Below are 23,711 nucleotides of genomic sequence, written 5' to 3'. Positions count from 1 at the left end.
ATGGTTTGGCATTAGAATGTTCTCCTTTCAGGGGAATGGATTTCTGTTGGAAGCTCTAACACCTGGTCTTCACCTATTGGAAGAACTAGAGCCTGATACTTTTTATCCAAATGGTCAATATTCACAGAGTACTAAAAACATAGGGTGTTTCCTGTGGCTCACTTTCTTTTGGAAAGTGTAATTACGGGAATATTTTACATGATCAGTTAGATGTTATTCAATGGATGGGTCAAGCTTCCAAGGCAAACGTTCAATCTTTCTAGTCTCATTTTTTTGGTCAAATCATTACAAAATAAGTGGTAATATAGGTAGTAGGCATAAATTTAAACCATATATTTTATTATTTATAATTCAAAATGTATATTATAAAAATAATGCAACAAATGGCACAACATGAAGAAGTCCATGGCAGTAAAATAATAAAAATTAAGGTGAAGCTATGTGTCTTATTTAGCCAATATATTCAAATAACAATACTCACGAAAGGGCACCTGGCTGGCTCAGGGGGTTAAAGCCTCTGTCTTCGGCTCAGGTCATGTTCTCAGGGTCCTGGGATAGAGCCCCGCATCAGGCACTCTGCTCAGCAGGGAGCCTGCTTCCTCCTCTCTCTCTCTGCCTGCCTCTCTGCCTACGTATGACCTCTCTCTGTTAAATAAATAAATAAAATTGGAAACAATACTCGTGAAAAGGAAAAAAATAAATTAGCAAAAACCAAAGTTTTAGGGGCACCTGGGTGGCTCAGTTGGTTAAACCTCAGACTCTTGGTTTCAGCTCAGGTCATGATCTCATGTTCTAGAGATCAAACCACAAGGAACATGGAACTCCACACTCAGCGAGGAGTCTGCTTCTTTCCTCTCTCTCCCTCCCCCTTTGTCCCACACCCCGGCTTGCATGTGTGCTCTCTCTCTTTTTCTCTCTCTCAAATACATAAATCTTTTAAAAACCACAAAATTTTAGTAATAATTGAAACTTAGAAAAACTGCATATTTAATCTATTAAATAGTCTTTTGTTTAAAATATATTATAGTCCGGGGTGCCTGGGTGGCTCAGTGGGTTGAGACCTCTGACTTCAGCTTGGGTCATGATCTCAGAGTCCTGGGATTGAGCCCTGCATCAGGCTTTCTGCTGGGTGGGGAGACTGCTTTCCCCACTCTCTCTCTGCCTGCCTCTCTGCCTACTTGTGATCTCTGTCAAATAAATAAAATCTTAAAAAAATAATAACATAAATCCAGGATCTATATTTCCAATGTAAATTGAACGTTCCTTGTTAAAGTTCTCAATTAAAATGAAAAGAATGAGAAAACAAAGGAAGAAAGAAGTAAGGAGGGAAAAAGGAAATAAGGAAGGAAGGAAGGAAGCTCAAATAATTTTAAACAATTTTATATATAAGGAGCTCTCAACAGGAGGTACTTTGAATACCGAAAAATATTAGATAAAGATGCATGATCTATGAGTTTAAATATATATCATGTGCTCCATCAACTAGTAATTTGTCACCCTGTTGGTAAGGACACTGTCACTAAAATCACTGATGATTGTATTGACAATTTAGACTAGAAATATATCAGTATTAATATATACCTGTAACCAAGACTTTTAAGAGAAAATTACATTGCATTGTACTAAATATCCAATAAGGAACACAGCTTTATTTTCATTGCAGTGCAGTGTTATAGATTTCCTTATTTTTGTAAAATCTCTGGAGAGTGCCCTCACAAATTTTAATACCTGCCAATGTCTGCAATTTGATAAAAAGTTTTTCCAAGACAAAGACTACTTTTGTTTGGTTTGTTATTTTTCCTATTTTTCCCATCATTAAGCATTATGCCCAGCACATAGTGGATAATTTTTATAACTCTATGCTATTATAATGATTAGTGCTTAGATATACACACCATTCTTCAAGGTAAACTGTGAAGACCAGATGCTAGTCAGGTAACGAGCAACACATGCACAGATGTGGGGCCCAGCAAACCTATGGCCCCCTGCAGGGAGCCTGAAGCCTCCAACCTGGGCAGATGCTACCCTGCTGGGCCATCTGGTGTCTATGGAGCACCGAGGAGATTGGGCCATGGGTGCAATAGGAGGCAGACAGACCTGCTTGCCCTGTGCATGAATGCAAATGCTGAGACCATGGCAGTGAGGGACCCCTTAGAGGATGAGAGCCTTACACTGTCATCTTCCGCCTCTGACCCAGCATGTGATGCTGTGGTTGGATATTTCAGATTTCACAGTCTCATTCTACCAGGAGTTTGAAGACAGGAAAGAATAAAATCACCTATATGCCTATTTTTAATGAATCTATCTCTTTGGTAGGGAAGTATTTTGAAGAACAGCTATCAGAGCAGATTCTTGGATTTAACATGGCAGCTTTCACAAGTTTACAGCACCATAAAGATTAAGTGGCTGATGTACATTGCATGCTGTTCACACTTTCAGATTTTCTAGCTTTTAAACAAAGTTTCAGGACTACAGAGCATTTTTTAAAAATAAACATATAATGTATTATTAGCCCCAGGGGCACAGGTTTGTGAATCACCAGGTTTACACACTTCACAGCACTCACCATATCACATACCCTCCCCAATGTCCATATCTCCACCCCCCTCTCCCTACCCCCATCCCCCCCGTCACCCTCAGTTTGTTTTGTGACATTAAGAATCTCTTATGGTTTGTCTCCCTCTCGATCCCATCTTGTTTAATTTATTCTTTCCCTACCACCCAAATCCCCCATGTTGCATCTCCACTTCCTCATATCAGGGAGATAATATGATAGTTGTCTTCTCTGATTGACTTATTTCACTAAGCATAATACCCTCTAGTTCCATCCATGTTGTCGCAAATGGCAAGATTTCATTTCTTTTGATGGCTGCATAGTATTCCATTGGGTATATGTACCACAACTTCTTTATCCATTCATCTGTTGATGGACAGCTAGGTTCTTTCCATAGTTTGGCTATTGTGGACATTGCTGCCATAAACATTCAGGTGCATGTGTCCCGTCGGATCACTACGTTTGTATCTTTAGGGTAGATACCCAGTATTGCAATTGCTGGGTCATAGGGTAGCTCTATTTTCAACTTTTTGAGGAACCTCCATGCTGTTTTCCAGAGTGGTTGCACCAGCTTGCATTCCCACCAAGAGTGTAGGAGGGTTCCCCTTTCTCTGCATCCTTGCCAGAATCTGTCATTTCCTGACTTGATATTTTTAGCCATTCTGACTGATGTGAGGTGGTATCTCATTGTGGTTCTTATTTGTATTTCCCTGATGCCGAGTGATATGGAGCACTTTTTCATGTGTCTGTTGGCCATCTGGATGTCTTCTTTGCAGAAATGTCTGTTCATGTCCTCTACCCATTTCTTGATTGGATTATTTGTTCTTTGGATGTTGAGTTTGCTAAGCTCTTTACAGATTTTGGACAATAGCCCCTTATCTGATATGTCCTTTGCAAATATCTTCTCCCATTCTGTCAATTGTCTTTTGGTGTTGCTGTTTCCTTTACTGTGCAAAAGTTTTTGATATTGATGAAATCCCAATAGCTCATTTTTGCCCTTGCTTCCCTTGCCTTTGTCGATGTTCCTAGGAATAAGTTGCTGTGGCTGAGGTCAAAGAGGTTGCTGCCTGTGTTCTCCTCAAGGATTTTGATGGATTCCTTTCTCACGTTGAGGTCCTTCATCCATTTTGTGTCTATTTTCATGTGTGGTGTAAGGAAAAAGTCCAGTTTCATTTTTCTGCATGTGGCTGTCCAATTTTCCAAACACCATTTGTTGAAGAGGCTGTCTTTTTTCCATTGGACATTCTTTCCTGCTTTGTCGAAGATTAGTTGACCATAGAGTTGAGGGTCTATTTCTGGGCTCTCTATTCTCTTCCATTGATCTATGTGTCTGTTTTTATGCTGGTACCATGCTGTCTTGATGATAACAGCTTTGTAATAGAGCTTGAAGTCCGGAATTGTGATGCCACCAATTTTGGCTTTCTTTTTCAATATTCCTTTGGCTATTCAAGGTCTTTTCTGGTTCCATATAAATTTTAGGATTATTTGTTCCATTTCTTTGAAAAAAAGAATGGATGGGATTTTGATAGGGATTGCATTAAATGTGCAGATTGCTTTAGGTAGCATAGACATTTTCACAATATTTGTTTTTCCAATCCTGGAGCATGGAACATTTTTCCATTTCTTTTTGTCTTCCTCAATTTCATTTATGAGTACTTTATAGTTTTCTCAGTATATATTCTTTGCCTCTTTGGTTAGGTCTATTCCTAGGTATCTTATGGTTTGGGTGCAATTGTAAATTGTATGGACTCCTTAATTTCTCTTTCTTCTGTCTTATTGTTGGTGTAAAGAAATGCAACTGATTTCTGTGTATTGATTTTGTATCCTGACACTTTACTGAATTTCTGTACAAGTTCCTGTACAAAGACTCCCATGTAGCGGAGTCTTTTGGGTTTTCCACATATAGGATCATATAATCTGTGAAGAGTAGTAGTTTGACTTCTTCTTTGTTGATTTGGATGCCTTTAATTTCTTTTTGTTGTCTGATGGCTGAGGCTAGGACTTCTAGTACTATGTTGAATAGCAGGGGTGTTATAATGGACATCCCTGCCGTCTTCCTGACCTTAGCAGAGAAGCTCAGTTCTTCTCCATTGAGAATGATATTTGCGGTGGGTTTTTCATAGATGGCTTTAATAATATTGAGGTTTGTGCCCTCTATCTCTACACTTTGAAGAGTTTTGATCAGGAAGGGATGCTGTACTTTGTCAAATGCTTTTTCAGCATCTATGGAGAGTATCATGGTTCTTGTTCTTTCTTTTATTAATGTATTGTATCACATTGATTGATTTGCGGATGTTGAACCAAACTTGCAGCCCTGGAATAAATCCCACTTGGTCGTGGTGAATAATCCTTTTAATGTACTGTTGGATTCTATTGGCTAGTATTTTGTTGAGAATTTTTGCAACTGTGTTCATCAAGGATATTGGTCTGTAATTCTCTTTTTTGATGGGATCCTTGTCTGGTTTGGGGATCAAAGGGAGTACTACAGGGCTTTAAAAGAAGGAAGGGGATTGGATTTAAGCAACAGTTTGATGGTGGCTTTGTTGTGTAAATCATCTTCTATAACAGTTTCCCAGAAATATTCACAACCCTAGATCCCACCTGCAGGCAATGACATCTTTCTCAGTGTTGCCCAATAGATTGGGAGAGGTTTTGGCTAATGTGAAAGAATTACATACTGGAAAGACTGTCTTTATTCTGCAACTCTTTATTAATGTTAAGTATTGATGGGTCAAAAGACAATCACCTGACTCTCCCTGAGACTTGTTTCTCCTGAAGCACTTTCTTGTGTTCAGTAATCCTAGTCCTCCTCCTTGAGTAGATGCCTTTCTCAGAAGCCTCTTTTGAGTCAAGATCCTCTGGAACAACCCCAGGTCCATCATTCTACCCAAGGCCCCTTTTCCAGTGTACAATGTTGGTATGTCAGCATTTGAAAGAACCCACCATCTTAATGGTCTTTGGCCCAGCAGGCTCCGCATGTCCCACCTGGTTTTTTGTGCTCTCACAGCTTTCAGTTTCAGTCTTGCAGTCTCAAAGGTGTTTTTGACTATTTGGGAGATTTGTCAAGGGTGTTACTCAAGCCAGCTGCCCCTCTTGAGACTTCTGAAGCATCTTCTATCACAGCTAGTTTTGGCTTTAGCAATCAACTGAGAGAGCTGTCCTTTACTTAAAGCTAGACATTAAAGTCAATTCCTAGTCTACATTTGTAGTTCTTCAATAGTATACTGATCCTGGTCTTGAGGTAGTCCCACTATTTCTATAAATCTCTTTTAAGAATTTTTGGAGGGCACCTGCATGGCCCAGTTCATTAAGCAGCCAATTCTTGGTTTTGGTTTAGGTTATTGTCTCAGGAGTGAGATCAACCCCCGTTTTGGGCTCCTCACTGAACGTGGAGCCTGCTTAAGATTCTCTCTCTTCTCCCTCACCCACTAATCACTCATGCTCTCTCAATAATTAAAAAAAAAAAAAAAGAAGAAAATATTTTTATAGATGAATAATCAGGCAAACCTAGCATATATACTCTCAGAATTCCAGGATTATTCACCAAAGATCAGAGTATTATGTTCTCTGTGCTTTTTAGCTGTTAGTACTATGGAAAAAAAAATGCTTTCTATGATGCTGTTTCTCTTTTACTGGGACAAATATGAATTTATGCATATGCTGTACTAAAAGCATAGTCCAGGATAAAAGCCATTCCTTTCTCATAGTATGTTGTGTTTCCAAAGGTTTGTTAAAACCCTTTCTGTATAAATCAGTTCATTAGGTTTTTTGGGGGGATAGAGGCTCTACAGTTCCTCATCCTGTCAGATGGTGTTCCACTGGTCTAGCTCAGCACTAGTAGGAGAGAACAAAGTTTTACTATTCATCTGTCTGCTTTGATTTAGTACATGTTTGATAGAACATTACTGACCAGGAAACATGGATGTCACAAATCTAGAAAGAAGAAAAAATGTAATAGTTCAATTCTTAATGTGTAATATATATATGTGTGTATATATACACACATATTTGTAATATATATTACAATATATATATCATAATACAATAAAATATATATTGCATAGATGTAATATATATTGCATATATAATATATTATGCATTACACACATATATATGTGAAAATAAGTCTCTGTATTGACTTTTCACTTGGCTCTTATAGTTCTAAAGGATGAGCTATAAGATCTGTGTGTTTCTGTACTGATGTGCATATAAAATAATTTTGTACCATGAAAAATAAATAAAGAAATTAAAGTGAGGGGAGATTAACGGACTAATGAAGGGAACAAACAGTTGCCAGGAACTTGTTTTGGACACTATTGCAGCTACTAGGTACTTTTCATGTACTAATTTACAATAACTCTTAGAAATTAGCATTCCTGATTGACAGGTGGGGAAACCAAGGCCTAGAAAGGTTAAGGAGCTTATTACTCCATGTCCCAATAATAATAAGCTATAAAACCAGATTCCAACTTAGAACTGGCAATAATATCAGAATTATATCCAACTAAACATACTACCTCTCAGGAAAATATTGAGCTGAGCTAAGGTATGAGATAAGAACTGATGGAGAGTAGTTAATTCCTATTTACTCATCTTTTATTAATATTAGAGAAAAATAAAAATCCTCACCATTAGTTCTCATTCTCTGTTTTTTTCTTTTCTCTGGAGCTGTGTTTTTCTGTATTAAGCATGATTTTAAAAGTATTTTAGCTACTGGGGCACCTAAGTGGCTCAGTCGGTTAAGTATCTGACTTTGGCTCAGATTATTATCTCAGGTCCTGGGCTCCTCTACAGTCAGCAGGGAATCTTCTTGTTCCTCTGCCTCTCCCCTGTGCTTGTTCTATTTCCCTCCCTCTCTCTCTCTCTCTCAAATAAATAAGTAAAATCTTAAAAAAAATTTTTAGCCACTAAAATACACTAAATATTTACCATAGAAGATAATACAAAATTGTATATTATGGATTGAAACTTGTATACACAAAGAAAATTTTTTCAGTCCTATTTCTTTGGAGAATGTATGTCACCTTGAATTTCACTGTTATGATGTATATTCCCAGTTGATAGAAAATGAAGTTCATGTTAATGCATGAGCAATAGATTGAGGAAGTAAAGTAACCAATATTTATAACCAATATATCATCATAGTAGCCCATTGAAATAGGAATTATCATCTATGGCTTACAGATTATACTCATTAAAGTAATACATTCATGATCACATATTAGAGCAAGAGCAGGGTAGCATTGGATTTGAACCTACATTTACCCCCAACTGTATTATCTTTCCAATATACCATTTTACCCCTCACAGCTGAGAGTCCTAATATTAAAAATGATTTATGTGATTAAATATGTTAACTCTTCAACACTTAAAAATACAGGAGTAATGAAGGAGACCAATTACAATTAGGTTTTATCAATAGGGGTTTTGAGATTTTCTAATGACAAGAGATAATAAGCAAGAGTTTCTTTATGTACATCTGCTTACTGTTTTTAAAAATGTATCCTGGAGACTGATCTGAAGCTCAAATGTATTACATAAATTGTTGCCAATATGCAATGCATCTGGTGAGAGTGTAATGGTGTTTAGGTGTTTAAAGTCCCATTCTTTTACCCCCTAAAAAAGGTGGCCTAACAAAAGATAGATCAAGAAGTTACTAGTGTTTTGATTGTGTGTTTAATTCTAGGGGAAGTATAAAAGACCATTTTTATTTGTAGAATTGCTGGTAGAGTGAATCTGAGTATTTTAATTCAATGTCTGTCTCGTCTACTAGACTGAGCTGACAGCAAACACACATTGTAACATATTGTTATCCTCAGTGTTAAGCTTTGCACCATTAGTGGTGTCCAATAAATAGTTGCTGAAAGGAAGCAGAATTATTTCCTTTTAGTTTCATTTATCAATTGTTGGTTCCTATGACAAATTCATTTTGGAATCAAGACTCTAAATTAGGCTAGTATTGTAGAGTAATCCAAATATGTTTGAAGAAATGTTGACTTAATTTCTAATTTTTTTTATTGCCTAGATGATACAATATATTTTTATTTCAATAATTATTTCTCTCTTAATTTTTCATTTGAGTAACTTTTTTAGTTCTCTTTTCAATTTCTTTTTAACTCCCATTTTAGTACACAAAGAAACAAGGCAAATATAACTAACCTAAAACAAAAACATAAAAATATACATGTATAACTAACCAATATCCTATAATTAATTTTATATGTAGGTCAGTTATGTCTAAAATAAGTGTATATGTCATGTCAACTTTGCTCTTGATGATCTTGCTATCTAGATGGGGTGCCAAACCATAAACAAGTTAAAAACCCAATAGATGTTTAAGTCATCAACAGGAGTAACTAAACATACCCAAAGATGGTACAGATGACTCCCTTTTGAGTTTAGAGTTAATAAACACTATGTAATTTAGACTAAACTTTGAATTATTAGTAAAACTAAAAGAGACAAGAGAAGCAGAACATTCCACATGGATTTAAAAATTTGACGAAGATACAGGGTGTGCTTGGGAGACAGCACATCTGTATACTTGGATTACAAGGGTCATGAGTAGAATGAAATAAACTGGCAAAGTAGAGTAGGAAAGTACACAGAAAGTCCTAATGAGAAAGTAGAGTTTAATATTGCTTTCGTATCTTACCATTCTTATCAGTATTTTTAGCATTATGACAGAAAATTATAAAAGAAATGATTTTAGGAACCAGCCACAAAAGTCAGATTTAATATTTGAAGCCCTCCCTGGTAAGATTTTTGCATGACAGCTCCTAGACTTGAAGTTGAATCACAGAGTTGTTCAAAGGCCTACAAATTCTGACTATGCCAAAGTAAGGCTCTTTAAAAACCAGACTATATTGCCTAGAAGACAAATGAGCTACTAAATACAAAATTCCCATTTAGAGACCAGTAGAAGGCAAAACACATTATGAATGCAATAAATGCTTCTGATTCATTTTTAAATCTGCTGGAATGGATTGAAAGAATTGTATGCTTTCTGAAGTCAGAAATATCTTATTTTGAAAGTGGTTACTATCCCTTATTAACTGTTTGACCTTGGGTACATTTTTTTAACCTCTCTGAACCAAAGTTTCCTGATTCATAAATTTAAGTATGTTTGTTTTCAGGATCTATGTTCCAGGGATTAATCAATAATGTAGCTCAGTTCCTAAGACTAGAATTTAATAAATCAGAGTTCTTTTTCTCTTCCTCCTTTTCCTCCCTTTGAAACTGGTTAGTTTTTGGACATCTGCTGCTCCCTCAGACCAACTGTTATTCATGTGCAGTTTCCTTTAGTGCGTCTTCTTTCCTTTCTTGTGCTATTATATTCTGTGACACTGACTTTAGATTTCTTCAACCACAGTATATACTCCTTAAAGGAAAAAAAGTAAGATAGATGCTCCTATATCCCTAAGAACCTCTGAGACTAAGAAAGGACAAAATAGTATGAGGTAAATGAATCAATGATCAAAGTCCTCACTGTCAGAAAGTAAAATATTATTGGTTTATGCCAAAAAGGTTGCTAAAGAGAAAGAGTTCGTTCAGTTCAATATTTTTTCATAGTTCTTGTTTTAGCTGTTTCAAAAAGAGTATTTGTGGACAAATAGTCACTTGGTTTTCAATATTTTTATTTTAAAAAAATTAGTCAATAAAGACATTATTCTGTACCTTATAATTTTTTTTAAATTACATTATTTCTTGGTAAAGTAATTTTTCACTTGTAACTTTGAAAATATTTTTTTAAATCTTTGAAGAATACTAGTAAATACAGAAAAACTTTACTCCAAGTGAATTTGAATTTACAAATTATTTTTCCTATTCCATTCAGGTTCTTTTAAGAAAAACAAAAATAAAAAAACAAAGCAGTTGGGGCGCCTGGGTGGCTCAGTGGGTTAAAGCCTCTGCCTTGGGCTCAGGTCATGATCCCAGGATCCTGGGATCCAGACGCGCGTTGGGCTCTCTGCTCCGCGGCGAGCCTGCTTCCTCCCCTCTCTCTCTCTCTGCCTACTTGTGATTTCTCTCTGTCAAATAAATAATTTTTTTTTAAAAAAAGCAGTTATTCAGCAAATAGACATGTTGTATTATTTCAGTTTGTGCTAATGCTGCCTTAATACCTAGAAACAGTTATGTCTCTAAGTACCTGATTTCCTTCTGAACAAGATCTGATACCTTGGAGATACTGGAGGCACAGCAATAAACTTGTAAAACAGTAAGATACAGTGGATCTAGCTTATGAAAGTGTTTTTAATTGTCACAATATTGTCACTGCTATATCCTTTTACATAGAGTTCAGTGTGAAATGCAATATTGTGCTTCTTTCAAATACATACAATTATTAGAACTAATACTTTTTTTAATGCAAGGAATACTTCCATATGAATTTGAATTTGGTAATGTATTTGAGAAATGAAATCATCTTTCTTTAATGCTTAAATTCTTATAGCTTATCCACACTGGGTGGAAAAACTGAATGACACTCAGCTGGACAGTGGGAGCCCTCTTCGATGGGAATGCAAGGCTACTGGAAAACCCCGACCCACGTACCGTTGGCTGAAGAATGGAGTGCCCCTCTTGCCTCAGGTACTATTGGAAAATGTTAGCCTTTTCTTGTGTAATTTAACAGGATTTCACACAGGACAAACTACCTCTTTTCGTCTTATGGCAAGTCATTTCTTATTTGTGCCTTCTAATGTATTTTAAGTGAGAAATATAACAGATGTAAAATAATTTTTTAAAATTATCTCATTACTTTTTTAAGTAATATATTGTTTCTTTAAATTTATTCAATCCTATAAATTCATAGAAAAATATCAATTATTATCATAGATTCATTGCTATTTCTAACTGACTTTTAGATATCATCTACCTTGTTGCTGTCCCCCTACAAATGGTGGAGTTAAGGCCCAGAAGTAAAGTGACTTGCCCAAGGTCACTTTTTTAGTGAGAAATGAAAGCATAATAGATTCTTAGCTTTCTGTATCCTGGACAAGTTTTTTTTCTGTGACATCCTACTTAGCAGGATTTAAAAGACTTAAATATCTTTTTAGTAAATCTACTGCATGAGTTTTTTTAAATCAATTACTATTTAACTTTAAAATAATAGTAATAATTTTAGCTAACTCCTTTATTGTGGCCTTTGCAGAAAGGAAGGCAAAGGGAGAATAGTTTGTTAGGTATGACCAAAATGGAGGGGAGGTATATGAAGTTGAAAATAAATTTTATATATATATATATATATATATATATATATATATATAGAGAGAGAGAGAGAGAGAGAGAGAGAGAGAGAGAGAGGAAGGATCTGGGCAGAATATATATATTCTGCCCAGATCCTTCCTCTACCAAAAGGCCTCTTTTCTGTCATTTACTTCTTTGGGGTTCATTTTGCCCCTTTGTATAATGAAGAGATTGTATCAGATCTTTCCCACAGTCCCATCCAGCTCCAACATTCCATTATTCCAAAACCAGTTAGGCCCAAAGAAAATACAATACTCTAAATACTCTAAAGAAATACAGAAATACAAAGAACTATAGAGCTATTAAAGAAAAGAGGATATGAGAATCCTGAGACATTGATTCATTGTCTCTCTCTCTCTAATTTTCTAAGGATACCAGATAAACCTTGAGATACTTTCAGCATCCAAGTAAAGTAAAGTAAATTCACTTCTGCAAAGTGAATAGGTTTATTTTGAAAATGTGTAAAATTACCTTGCATCTATTTTGATAGGTAAAGCACTGCTCACTAAAATTAAAAGAGTGATTTGCTTGGCATTAAGTAGACAAGACACCTGGTTGTTTAACAACATTTTAAATTTTAAATTCATTTTTGAAATGTGCTCTTGGCCTCACTTGACCTCAATTTGCACATGCTCAGTTTTTTGGCTTCTGTATTATATTTTATCTGATGATGGAGTTAATATTCTTTGACCAATAATTTTATACAGACTCCAGTTGCAGAGCAGTTTCTTTCCTGAATTTGTTGGGAAGTGAGAAAAAGGCAAATCCCTGACTAGATTAACATCATAAAAGGATTCTTGTTTTGATTTGGGCTATTTTTAACTTTGTCCTACTTGCTTACAGTCACAATTGTCACCAAAGGCCACATGTGAACCCCTTCTCCTTCTGTAAAATGAAGTCAAATAAAATCTTCATCTGCTGATTATACTTCATAAGCTGTACTAGTATACCAAACAAACCTGCTCAGTATAAAAACAAAACTAAAACTAAAACTAAAACTCATAAGAATAACTACAGGAGGGGTGCCTGGGTGGCTCAGTGGGTTAAGCCTCTGCCTTCGGCTCAGGTCATGATCCCAGGGTCCTGGGATCAAGTCCTGCATCGGGCTCTCTGCTAGGCAGGGAGCCTGCTTCCTCCTCTTTTTCTCTCTTTCTCTCTGCCTACTTGTGATCTCTCTCTGTCAAAAAAATACATAAAATCTTTTTTTTTTTTAAAGAATAACTACAGGAATATACAGTTATAATATCTTTTCTGGCCAAGAAATAGTTATAATTTACAAAAGACATTTTATCATAAAATAATGAACAGTTAATTCATATTGCTAAGTTGTCAAGTAATGCTCAGCTGTATTTATTGGAGGTTTTTTCCCCCCTTGGTCTAGGAAAGAATAACTGCAAAATCTGTGTAATTTATTCACTTTCTATATCTATTTTTTTTTTATTTTGTTACAGAATAGGATTGAGATGGTTAATGGATTGTTGGTGATCCACCATGTGAATCAGTCGGATGCTGGAATGTATCAGTGTTTGGCCGAAAATAAATATGGAGCCATTTATGCAAGTGCTGAGCTGAAGATTCTAGGTATGCAATTTCTAAGTAAATAAATGGGAAAAATGTGTAGCTTCTTTTCATGCTCTAATTCTTCCTATACTGAAATTTTACAATCTGATTGTAAAAACCTATTTTATGACTTGAAAAGAAATGCTTAATATTTACCCATACAGCTAATCATAGACAAGACAACACTCCAAGATAAAGCATCCTCTCATCATTGGGTACCAACTATTATCATCCTTACATGAAAAGGAAGGCCTTTCTGAGGCCACATCCAGGTGCCCCAGGGGATTACACCCTTGCTAGGACACTAGCACCTTACTATTTAAGTACTATTTAAGTACTTACTATTTAAGCCAATGATTCCATCCAATAGAATAGGCTTCCCAAACTGAGCATGTTTGGGCCACTGAATGAATTTTACTTTTTAGCATTCTAGTTTCCTAAACTTGGGTCTGAGAAGTTTGTAATACAAGAGAGAGACTTAAGTGTTCATAACTCATGTCACCCAAAGTGAGCAGGAGCCCACTACTTGTTCTGCACTAAAATTCCCAAAGCAAATATTAACAGAAATACCTACGATCTCAGGAATCTGGGAATTTAACATTTACATATCAGCTAAATGTAGCACACTGTAAGTCAACTTATTGAATTATGAATATTTGCTCTTAGAATTTTTCCACATTATAATAAACCCACCTAAAATAGACTCAGGAGTCCAAATTTCCATCTCCTACAGCCTAACTAATCAAATACAAATGTACTTTCTTCTCAGCTCATGCTCCAATATTTCTGAGTTAAAAAGCCAATTCGGGGTGACTCAGCAGGTGGCTCAGTAGGTTAAGCATCTGATTTCAACTCAGGTCATTATTTCAGGGTCCTGGGATCAAGCCCCTTTCAGACTCCCCAACTCAGTGCAGAGGCTGGCCTTCTCCCTTCCCCAGCTTGTGCTCTTTCTCAAATAAATCTTTAAAAAAAAGAAAGCTAATTCAGCCTTCACCTAGTTAATAGTTTATCCAGAAATACTCCCAAATATGTTTTTTTCTCATTCACTAGAGATATTTTCAAAATTACCTCTTACAAGTTCTGTTCCTACTAAGCAAACAAAATCATTATCTGTAGTCATATAAAATTCCTTCACTTTTCTTTCAATTCTTAACCCATCTCAATTATATACATATCTTTCTTGTTATATACATAGTTTTTAATGATGTTGTACCATGCATTATACTGCTGTATAATGGACATAAAATATTTATGAAATATCCATGAAGTTGTCAAATTGGTTTAAATAAATGTCTCAGATAGAGTAGACTCTTAGACATATCTTTCAAGTTCTCTTTTAGATTAAAAAGGGTCTTTATGTGCGTGTGTTGGTCTCTGTGTCACATGTTCTTTTAGTCCAGTATCCTCAACCCACAGCTGCCCACTAGAATTACTTGAAGAAATTTAATCAAAAGTATTTTCATGAAAATCTAGTGAAAACAATATTAATATTAATGAATGATCAGACCTTGTTATATAACTGCAAACAATGAAGTTAAATTTTTAATTGAAATTTAAATAATTCAATTTTAAATGTATTTTTGTAAAAACTACATTTAATTTTGTATAACATTAAAGTAAAATATGTATTAAGACTCATAGATAGGAAATGGATGACACAGGATCAATTACTCCACATATAACCCCCATTTTTCCAAAGAAAGTCCCCGATAGACTTTCTTGGCCATCCCCTTCTTCTCTTGCTCAAGGTGATCATTATAATGTCTTTCATGATTAAAACTGATAATCATAATTGAATCATGTTATCTTTTGAAACAGCCATTGTCTACGGACCCCACATTATATGAAACCATTATCTACTAATAGAAAGAGCAGCCAATAAGATATTAATTAATTACAAGTTTAAATTTTGAGTTAATGCCCTTTAAATGTGTAGGTATCCTACAATTTTATTACAAATGTTTCCCAGAAGAGATGCAAAATCATGATGAATCATCCATTGGAGATTATTGCCATTGCTTCTGGAAGAATTAACATTATTATTTATTTATTTTTTTGTCATAGCTTCAGCTCCTACTTTTGCATTGAATCAACTGAAGAAAACAATCATTGTTACCAAAGGCCAAGAAGTCATCATAGAGTGCAAACCTCAAGGCTCTCCAAAACCAACCATCTCTTGGAAGAAGGGAGACAAAGCAGTGAGAGAGAATAAAAGGTAAGAAGTCTATTTCATAATTCAAATTTTTAACATCAATCTTTTTTGAAGTTGCAGATGATAAAGAGTATACAGGAAAGACTTTTGCAATAATTTCAACCATATTTCATTAACAGATTAAAATATTATTTTTGTCTACATAATGATTGGAAAGAACCAAAAGCTCTGTTTCAATAGGGTCAGATGCCTTTGCCTACATGATGTTTTAGCACCAAAGACAATTTCATCAAGTTATAAAGAAAGCAAACATGTTTCTTAAGCTAGTTATTTTGAGTTTCATTTTGAATCTGCACATTTAGAGACTCACAAGTCACATATAATAATTTTTAGAGGTTGTGTCATTATTTTAAGGTTAATATTTTTAAATGATATGAGGATGGATCTTTCAGATAATTACTTATGGGGAGTACTTTCAACTAAGATTTGTGTCTAGGTTTGCCCTCTTTTTTTCAATCTTATTGAGGCAAAATAATATAGAATTATTTCAGTTGCCATAGGCAAATGAGAAATGTGCAGATGAATGTTTATTGTGTAAAGATTTGTTTTTAGTAATCAAAGCCAAAGGACATCACAGGAATACAAATGGGGAAAAATTATGAATAAATCAAATCATCATAGGACTATGTATGCCAAAATCAAAACCCCATGCTATATTAATCATTAACATATTGGTGTTGCAAATGGTAATTCAGCTTTGACAAAATAATATCCTTTATTATGTTTAAATAAGGTTGCATAGGTCATTTAAGGTTTTGTTCTTCATTTGATCTATAAGGATAAGGAGTTTATGCCTTATTTTATGTCTGTCTGGATCTAAGTAATAATATAGTAAAAGTTAATTTATGTCAGTATTAGGGTTTTATTTGAATAATTCTGTCGGTAATTTTGGAATATTTTGAAATATTTGAAAATTTTCTTTAGAAATGTGTTTTTTTCCCCATTCTAATCTGAAAAACACTGATTTAAACTGCTTGTCTCAGATGAGATAATTGACAGACTGATTGGGTTTAGTTCAGTCATAAGGATGTATAATTGCCTGAAAAGGGTGATCATCTGGGTTTGAAATGGGTTATATTGAGTATTTGGGGGGGGTTGTTTGTTTTGTTTTGGTTTGGTTTGGTTTTTAAGATTTTACCCATTTATTTGACAGATTGAGAGAGAGAGAGAAAGAGAGATCACAAGTAGGCAGGGAGGCAGGCGGTGGTGGGCGGGGGGGTGGGGGTTGCTGTAGGAAGTAGGCTCCCTGCTGAACAGAGAGCCCAATGCTGGGCTCCATCCCAGGACCCTGAGATCATGACCAGAGCTGAAGGCAGAGGCTTAACCCACTGAACCACCCAAGTGCCCCAGTGTATCTTGTTTTGAAAGAGAACTTATCTTTGTTACTTGAGAAAGGCAGCAGGGCAAAATGACAAACTGTGAGATGAATGGTTGAATTACATTTGGTTAAATTGCTTAGAGTGGAATTGAATTCTTTTGGTATTGTTGCTCATAGAAATTAAAAAAAAAAATACCTGACACAACCCTTATTAAAGCAGAATAAAATATTTTTGTATAGTAAGATCAAAGAATTTAAATGGTTTATCATTTTATCTTATTACACTAAAAATTTTTATATCATCAAAATGTATTTGGCATATTGGTGTAACCCACTACATCCGAAATGCATTACTTTGTGTTGTTTGTAGGTAGCATGTGAATCTTGTCCTATTTATTTCAGTTTACCATAGAATGTTCCTCAGCAAGTATTCATAGACATCCCATGAGTCTTAAAAAGTAGGTGGCATCACATTTGTCAAGGCAAATATATTGAGAGAGGAACAAAATTATGAATTTTCTGCTGCAACAAATATAAACATATTAAACTTTTTATCCCCATAAATTGAAAAACAGTTTATAAATTTTCCAGTTTTCTTGATTCCTTTTCTCCTCACATCTATCTCCTTAAGCTAGTGAAACAAATACACTGGCTTCAAACTCAGATCACTCAGTTTTACAAGTCTCAAATACTTTTGGTCAAAATACCATTCAGGAAGGAGGCTAAAATGTGAAACACTTGTATTTTTATTTATTCAATTAAAAGCAAGACTGGGCCACATTTAATCAACATTTTGCCTATTCTGATCTGTATGTTTATGTTTGTAAACTCTGATCTATCTGTTTATGTTTGTAAATTGGTTTAATTTAATAACTCCAGAGTATTTTTATATTTAAAATTATCAGGCACACTTGCAAAATATTGTTTTTACTAATGTACAATTTGTCACTTTATTGTGTAGTCCCAGGTTTCATGAAGAATACAATATATTTAGATATAACAATATTAAACTTCAAGTATTAAAATAAAAGGCTAATATTTAAATAACAATAGAAAGACTTTACATGAAGCCATACGTAGAAGTGTAAGAAGACATATGTAGATATTTGAAAAATATCTACATATTTTTCATATTTACAATATGTAGATATTTTTCAAATACCTACATATTTTTTCTAAAAATATGAATAGAAACTTGAAAATAAAAATCTCAAATGTACACATTAAATATTCTTTAAAATAAAATACCAATTACATGTAACTCCTTATTTTCTTATAAAAATTTTTAGTTCACTTCTCTCAGTTATAAAGCACACCACCTAATAAGAGTTGTGAATATGAAGTTAAGTGGAAAGGGAGGTATTAGAAAACTGATAAGGTTTTGAAAAGTTTATGTCACATTATTGCACATTAGGAATACAGGTTCAAATCATGGTTTATTTTATTGGAATACAAGTATATTTAATATTCATGTGATCTACATCAAATAGGTTCCCCACTTATCCAACCTATAATATTTGGAAAAAATGTTAAATGAATTAGACTTGTCTTTCATTCACAATGTTCACAGTTATTTTGGATTGATTTCAAATTAAAGATTGAAAAAGCAAATGGCAATTTCCTATGCAGGCATATAGAAACTAGTAATCTATTGGAGGAAAGTACCAAAAATAATAATGTATTATAAAAGAAACATTCAAATGTGAAAAATACAGCACTTTAAAAAGCATAAAATTATGTCCAAAGCACGAAAATAAAAATGCAATGCAAGATGTTAATTGCAGAAAAATAGCACTTAATTTCACTTAATTATTTGAAAACATGTCAGAAACTCAAATAAAAAAAAGAATTTAAACCTATGGCCAACTGCAATTTAACTCTAAAGTGTAAATGCAATGTTATAACAATTGAAGATTAATAGTTAATCATTTGTTTTATCAACAGAATGCTAAAGGACATATTGACATCTCTTTTTCTTCCAAATTTTGATTGAATCTTTCAAATTTTGTCTTTTGTTTGTTTGTTTGTTTTGGAAGGAGATGGTCTTTGTTTGTTTTTTTAATTTATCTCTTCTACTAAAAATATATGTAAATCATTTTCTAAAAATTTAAAGTTCAGTAAGTAATAACTAGAACATAATATGACTTTCAGAAGAAATCTGATTAACAAAGAAGTTACCTACTTATATATTACAAAATATCTCATTCATTTGACCCTAAATGATGCACCTAAATTATATAATAAGTTATATTACAATTTGAGTTCTGTGTAGTTATTTCTTATTTAAATCACAGAATGTTCAATAGGAACTGCTGCTCAAAAAGTAAACCATATTATTATTGATAATGAGTATGACTGCTAATAAGTCCATACAGTTTTAATTTATGAAGCACTTTAACAATCTGGATAACAGTATAACCCAATGTATAAAACAAGACTTAGTTGCCCTGCTTATCCTGAAGACTATGAAGTTTCCTTATAAAATTAATTTATTTCCTTACTTAAAAGCTAGAATTCAAAAGTATAACACATTGGGTTGTGGGAATTGAAATAAATTTTATAAAATACCATGGCTGGTATAATAAATGCTCCATGAATGTTATGTGTGATGATATTGATGCTGTTGCTGCTGATTGTAGTGATGGTGGTGATGATGGTGGTATCATTTTGATTCTTTGAATACTGACATATATTTCTGTTTCTCTTTCTCCAGTAGTTACAGGAATGGATTCTAAAGATTTAAGTTATTATCTGGGATTAAAGGAGTATTTTGGTTCTTCATTTGATAAATATGTTATTCATTGATCTGTTTCTCTAAAGTGACATTCTTTGTTCATCAGAACTGCAAATCTACACTTACCATTCTCATCAGCCTTACCTACCCTTAGTTCAGTATCTCTCAGATAGTTTCTGATTGCAGACTGAGCATTTATTTGTTCCATCATCAACATTATAGGTCATGTGCAAATATGTGCAAATAGGTGAATATATGTAGAGAGTTAATGGAAACAGAGCCTTTTAAAGAATTGTTTTTACTCTTTCTTCCCTTTTTTTTTTTTGGTTTCCATTTTCCTTTAAAGAACTCCAGATTTTGCCCCATCACTTTTAAAGATCACTGGCACACATTCCTTTAGATTTCTTTATCAATCATATCCACTTTCAATCTAAACTAATGAGGTCCAGGAGTGCTAAGACGTGAAATGTTCCACGGAGATTTTTTCCTCTAGTATACTTTCATTCAAAATGTTCTGCTTATCAAACTCATATTGGATTTTCACTTCAGCTCATTATTTCCATTACTTGGCCATTAACTTTTGTTAAAATATAATCACCCAGAAGCACTCCAGCAGTGCACAAATATTAAGCCTTCATTATTACATGTTCAATTTCCTGTACTTTTTGAGGACAAAGACAATCTTGTCCAATATGAAGAATGCATACTCTTCGGTAAAGACAGTTTTTTTTGTTTTGTTTTGTTTCCTTTCCATCTACATATATATAAATTATTATTGAAGGTCATGGAATATGCCATACATGTTTAAAAATTATTTACAATTATTGAAATATAAAACTGGTTTAAGTACCAGTTTTCATTTCTGGCCAAAGGACTATAATTCCAACGGGTGCTAAAGAAATCCTGCATCCAAAAAAATAAAAATTATCCTATGGAGGGCAAGTATTAGAGTCTAATTTTTCTTTTATGGGACTGTCTAAAAATGTCCTTTGTAAAACTTCCCTGTACACCAAAGGAGCTTCAGAACAGTGAAGTTTTTAACTTCCCCATTTAACACACACAGAAAATTGCACTTGAAGTACCCATTAGTTGACTTCTGGTGGGAATTCATGTTGCGTTTATTAGGCAAAAATGATCAGGCTTACATACTGACTCACAGATACATGGAAAAATATACTTGTAGTACAAGCCCTAAAGGACACTGTTACTGAGGGGAAATAGGGTCTTCCTTTTCTAAGGAAGAAGAGGAATTCATGGAGATAATTAGGGTCCCTTTGTTTCTACCTACATGCTGTGTTTGCTAATGAACAAGCTGTTTTGTTGTTTCCTCTGTGACAATGTCTTTTACATATTAAGAACATAAAACAATGTAGACCCTAGGTATCTTGGGTCTAAGAAATTGTATAATGAGAGAATATGAACATTCATATATCAAAAATATATCACTTCACTTCCTTTGTAAATTAAAATCTATGGTTTCAAAGGAAATAAAATGGTCAAAATGATATTATTTATCTAAAGAAAGAGAAGGTTGTTAATTGACCACATAAGTTTTAATATCTACAAACTGCTTACAATATACAATGTGTTAACACTCAGGATGGTGACTTGCTGCTCCATAGCTTCACCAAGTTTAAGGAGATGACAGAAAAGAAGAAAATGACCTCACATTCATTGTGATGAAGTTAAGATACTGACTTCCTGGTTTCGATGAAAACTAATGGCAGAAGGTTCTGCCTCATTAACCTTCACCACCTTCCCTCTAAAATACTAGTAAAGACACAAAAGTAGAAAAAGGTTCAGTCATAGCAGTACTAGAAATTATGAATATAGACAAGCAAATTCTTGGCCTCCAATAAGAATTACCCCTTCAGATAAAAATGGGCTAAATTAAGAAATGATCAATAGCTTGTTCAAGCCTAGATGGCTGAAACTCAGCAAAATCAATATAAGAGCTAGTAGAGGGAATCTTACACTAACCTCTACTTTATTTCCATATCTAAGTTCATTAATGAAGACTCTCTACAAAGTTTGGCTTAAAAACCTGTCTTACATGGAAACAATTCTTTAAGGTGGCAAAATATTACTCTCCATATTCCACCCTATCAACATTAAATTCAAAATAAACTTGGAGATTATAAATCCAGCAATGGGATGAGAGAAGATATAAATTTTAGGATTTAAGGGATTCATAAACAATGATGCCAATAAGTAGTGATATATATTAAGAATGTTGATATGGTTGGAGGATATTGATATCAATGGATTCTGGAAATTTATATAGTTCTATGTGCTGCTTCTAGCCAAAAAAGAAATACACAGTCTTTTCAGTTTTCCAGGAGTCACAATACCTCTACATAAGATGTAAAAAGATGGGAAACAACATATTGACTTAGTCTACTTGAATTGCATTAGAGCCCTAATAACCTCTGAACATTTGACATGGGTTTGTTTAACTGACTGGTGTCAAAATTAACATTTGAGGAAGAGACTCTGGGGCATTGAGAGAAATAACAAAGAGAGATATGGAAAACCAAGAACATTTCCAACAGATAAAAGCAGGCCTATAAACTTGGAAACACAAAAGAGATATTTATAGAGACTATAAAGATAAATTGTTCATAGGTTTTCTCTAAAAGATGGATTATGTATAATTTTACTTTTGTGCTTTTCTATATTTTACAACTTTTATGTAATTATTATATACAATTGTACGATACAAATTGTATATAATTATTTTTATACTGAGCTAATCAGTAAGGAAAGTTATGGTAACATTAAAAATTTATAGAAGAAATTTTCTTAAGATAAAACTACATAGGGGTGTCTGGGTGGCTCAGTGGGTTGGGCCTCTGCTGATCAGTGGGTCATGATCTCAGGGTCCTGGGATGGAGGCCTGCATCGGGCTCTCTGCTCAGCCGGGACCCTGCTTCCTCCTCTCTCTTGGCCTGCCTCCCTGCCTACTTGCGATCTCTCTCTCTCTGTCAAATAAATAAATAAAATCTTAAAAAAAAAAAAAAGATAAAACCACATATATTTCTAATCATATAATTCAAAAAGTTTAATTCTATCTGAACATATGAAAATAAAAGTATTAAGTAATTCTGCTGCATTTTTTTCAATCTTCAAAGAGAGAAACTACTTGGATTTGAAAACAATTTAAACTGCTTGGCCTAGTCTTTTAGAGGTTTATTACAGGAGAATTGATGTAATTTGCCCTAGAGATTCATCTTTAATTGCATTTGAATAGATCCTTCTCTTATTCTAACATCCTTTCAATCAACAGACCAATTGAACAAACCTTCACAACAAGAGAAAATTACATTTTCAAACTAATAAGTATATAGTAACCATTCTACTCTTTCTCTCTTCTTTCTTTGTTTCTTTTTTTGTTTTCTTGACAATGCTGAATTTTAGGCTCTTAAAATATCTCAATTAGCAAACATTCTAAATTGTGCTTTTCATTTCTCCCCACCCCCCCCATATAAACCATGCCTCTCCATATAGCTAGAAGAAACTTTCCAAAGCACACCTTTGACTGTGTCATCCTCCTGCTGAAACTATTGATCTCAATCTTGTACTGAATACAACCATAATTCATGAGTATATTTGAAGTTCTCTGTATTTTTCCACATTTATTAATTAATCCATCTAGCAAATAAAAGACTGAACTATATGAAATATGTTCCATTTTTGTCTGTTAAAAGTGAGTGAATAGCAAGAATTTCATATGATTCTACCTAATATTTTAAGGGTCTATATGCTATAATGCTCAATGCCCGCAATGGAGTTATGAATAAAATATACAAGGTACTACTAACATGAAGTTCAGCATCTTTACCCACCTGTTCAACTATCTTTTTCTCTCTCTCCGTGTTTGTTCTCTACTCATTTCTGCTGCCCCCTCCCCCCAAAATTTTAAATATTGTAGCTTCAAACTACAGAGATACTCACCATTCCCCAGAACAGGGTTTTCATTTTCCTATTTAATCATCTTAACTCAAACTTCCCCACTTTCTCTTCTCCCTTCCTTGTAGCTTGCTGGTCAAACTCAGCAACATTTGAAATACTAACTCAAAGGAAAAGA

At 34.1% G+C, this 23,711-nt stretch overlaps 1 protein-coding gene across 1 annotated transcript in view; it reads left to right on the top strand.

The window, feature by feature from the left end:
- The window catches only part of CNTN5 (contactin 5), a 782,527-nt gene that overhangs the window by 479,436 nt on the left and 279,380 nt on the right, over positions 1 to 23,711 (top strand). Inside the window, exons 9-11 of the mRNA XM_082683339.1 lie at positions 11,007 to 11,143; positions 13,252 to 13,381; positions 15,425 to 15,575. Of these exons, the coding sequence (XP_082539465.1) occupies positions 11,007 to 11,143; positions 13,252 to 13,381; positions 15,425 to 15,575 (418 nt within the window). The remainder of the gene's footprint in view (positions 1 to 11,006; positions 11,144 to 13,251; positions 13,382 to 15,424; positions 15,576 to 23,711) is intronic.

The sequence above is a fragment of the Mustela nivalis genome, assembly GCF_964662115.1.
Source record: "Mustela nivalis genome assembly, chromosome: 9".
In the NCBI taxonomy this organism is placed as follows: Eukaryota; Metazoa; Chordata; class Mammalia; order Carnivora; family Mustelidae; genus Mustela; species Mustela nivalis.
The sequence above is the reverse complement of the archived record's forward strand: the minus strand, read 5'-3'. Positions and strand labels throughout refer to the sequence as shown.